Source organism: Nematolebias whitei, chromosome 7 (genome assembly GCF_014905685.2).
Source record: "Nematolebias whitei isolate Nwh7 chromosome 7, NemWhi1, whole genome shotgun sequence".
Classification (NCBI taxonomy): Eukaryota; Metazoa; Chordata; class Actinopteri; order Cyprinodontiformes; family Rivulidae; genus Nematolebias; species Nematolebias whitei.
The window spans coordinates 38,213,623-38,215,213 of NC_056504.1; the positions used below are offsets into that span (position 1 = coordinate 38,213,623).

At 37.8% G+C, this 1,591-nt stretch overlaps 1 protein-coding gene across 1 annotated transcript in view; it reads left to right on the top strand.

Annotated features, from left to right (window-relative positions):
• Positions 1-303: 303 nt before the first annotated feature.
• Positions 304-1,591, top strand: part of LOC119412810 (plakophilin-1) — a gene marked incomplete in the record, with an annotated part of 10,393 nt that continues 9,105 nt past the window's right edge. Inside the window, 2 exon segments of the mRNA XM_037679844.1 lie at positions 304-354; positions 1,080-1,591. Of these exon segments, the coding sequence (XP_037535772.1) occupies positions 304-354; positions 1,080-1,591 (563 nt within the window).

Genomic DNA, 1,591 nt, shown 5'->3' on the forward strand with positions numbered 1-1,591 from the left:
ATATATATATATATATATATATATATATATATATATACACAATAAGGATCCAAATTATTTTTCGCGGTCATTTCTGATCTTTGTTTACTTCTCTCTTCTCTTTATAAAGGTATCGGTAATATGCCTTTCTCTCTATTAATAGAGTATAGCCTAAATCAAAGATCAAAGTGTCGTCACAGAACCAAAGGTTCTCTTCAGAACCAAAGGTTCCTTGTTTTCCTCCAGGAAAATCGAGCCATAAATCACTGTTTATAAAAGAGCCGTGTTCTCTACGATAACGTCTAACGTTTCTCCTCAGGCCCAATGATTGAATCTAATGGAAGTGTCTTCTTTACCAATGGCTTCTCGAAAAGTGTGAGTTTTTTTTTAATAACTTTTTTCCTTTACCTTTTTTTTGGTTGTGTGTATCTTAGTGGTTATTTTTCTTGACCATGCTGATTGTTTGAACTCTCTCGTTGTGTTATTTTCCCACTGATTCGAAGACGAGTAATGCGAGTTTAAGTTGTTTTTCAGATTTTGCGTTTGCAAAGCACCTATCTTCAAGAAAACGACAGTATATATATATAAACTGCTTACAAGTTGAAATTATATATTTTAAAAGTTGTTTCTAAAGGGATTGTATTCCCCAGTGTTTGAATTTGTGTTTGAGAATTTCGTGTTTAATACAGGGCTATTCAACTGGTGGCCCATGGGCCACTTCTGGCCCACGGATGACTTCAGTCTGGCCCACCAAGGAGTTCATAAAATATATATACACTTTTTTGTGTTTTGTGTGTGTGGGGTGGGTTTGGTTTTGGGTTCTGTTTATTGTATTTTTGATTCAATGCAACAAAACATACACATTTACAAGATAACATATAATTGTAATACTTGGTTTATTTGCATTATGACTTTTATTTCTGGATGTCTGGCTCCTGCGCTGCTGGCTTTCAAAATGATCTTATAATATTTGGATGGCTGTTGATCTGTGTAAATTTGTAAGATCTGTGTAAGTCTCTTGGCTTAATCGCTATCAGACTGCATTATTAAGATGACACAAACGTTTTTATACATTTTGGTTTTTTTTCTTTGTTCTGCAGTTCAGCCTTGAGAAGAACATAAATAATCCTCAAACACTGAACAACTTAAAAAAAACAACCAGGAGGAGGAACGCTACTTATTCTAGCTCTCGCTATGAGAATGGCTATGGCGTTGTTGGCTCCTTGGCAATGGGTCAAACCAACACCAGTCGGAGCGAGCCTGCCCTGGCCTGGCACTATGCGGTGCCAAAACTTTCTGTTCCTCCACAGAGAGGGCCCTCCAACAAGAGCATCTACACAAAGCACAGAAGCAGCAGCAACAGTCAGTCTGTTAAGAGGATCACCTCACAGTTGCGTCAGAAGAATGTTCCAAATGGTTTAGATCAGATCCAAACACAGTATCCTACACTTGTTCCAAAAAGTCCAGGGCAGCTAAGAACACGCCAGTCTATGATTGCTTCCAATGGTTCAAGTCAGATCCAAACGCAGTATCCGACCAACGTTCCAAATGGTTCAGGACCAATGAAAACACGTCATTCTATGATTCTTTCAAATAGTTCAGGTCAGATCCA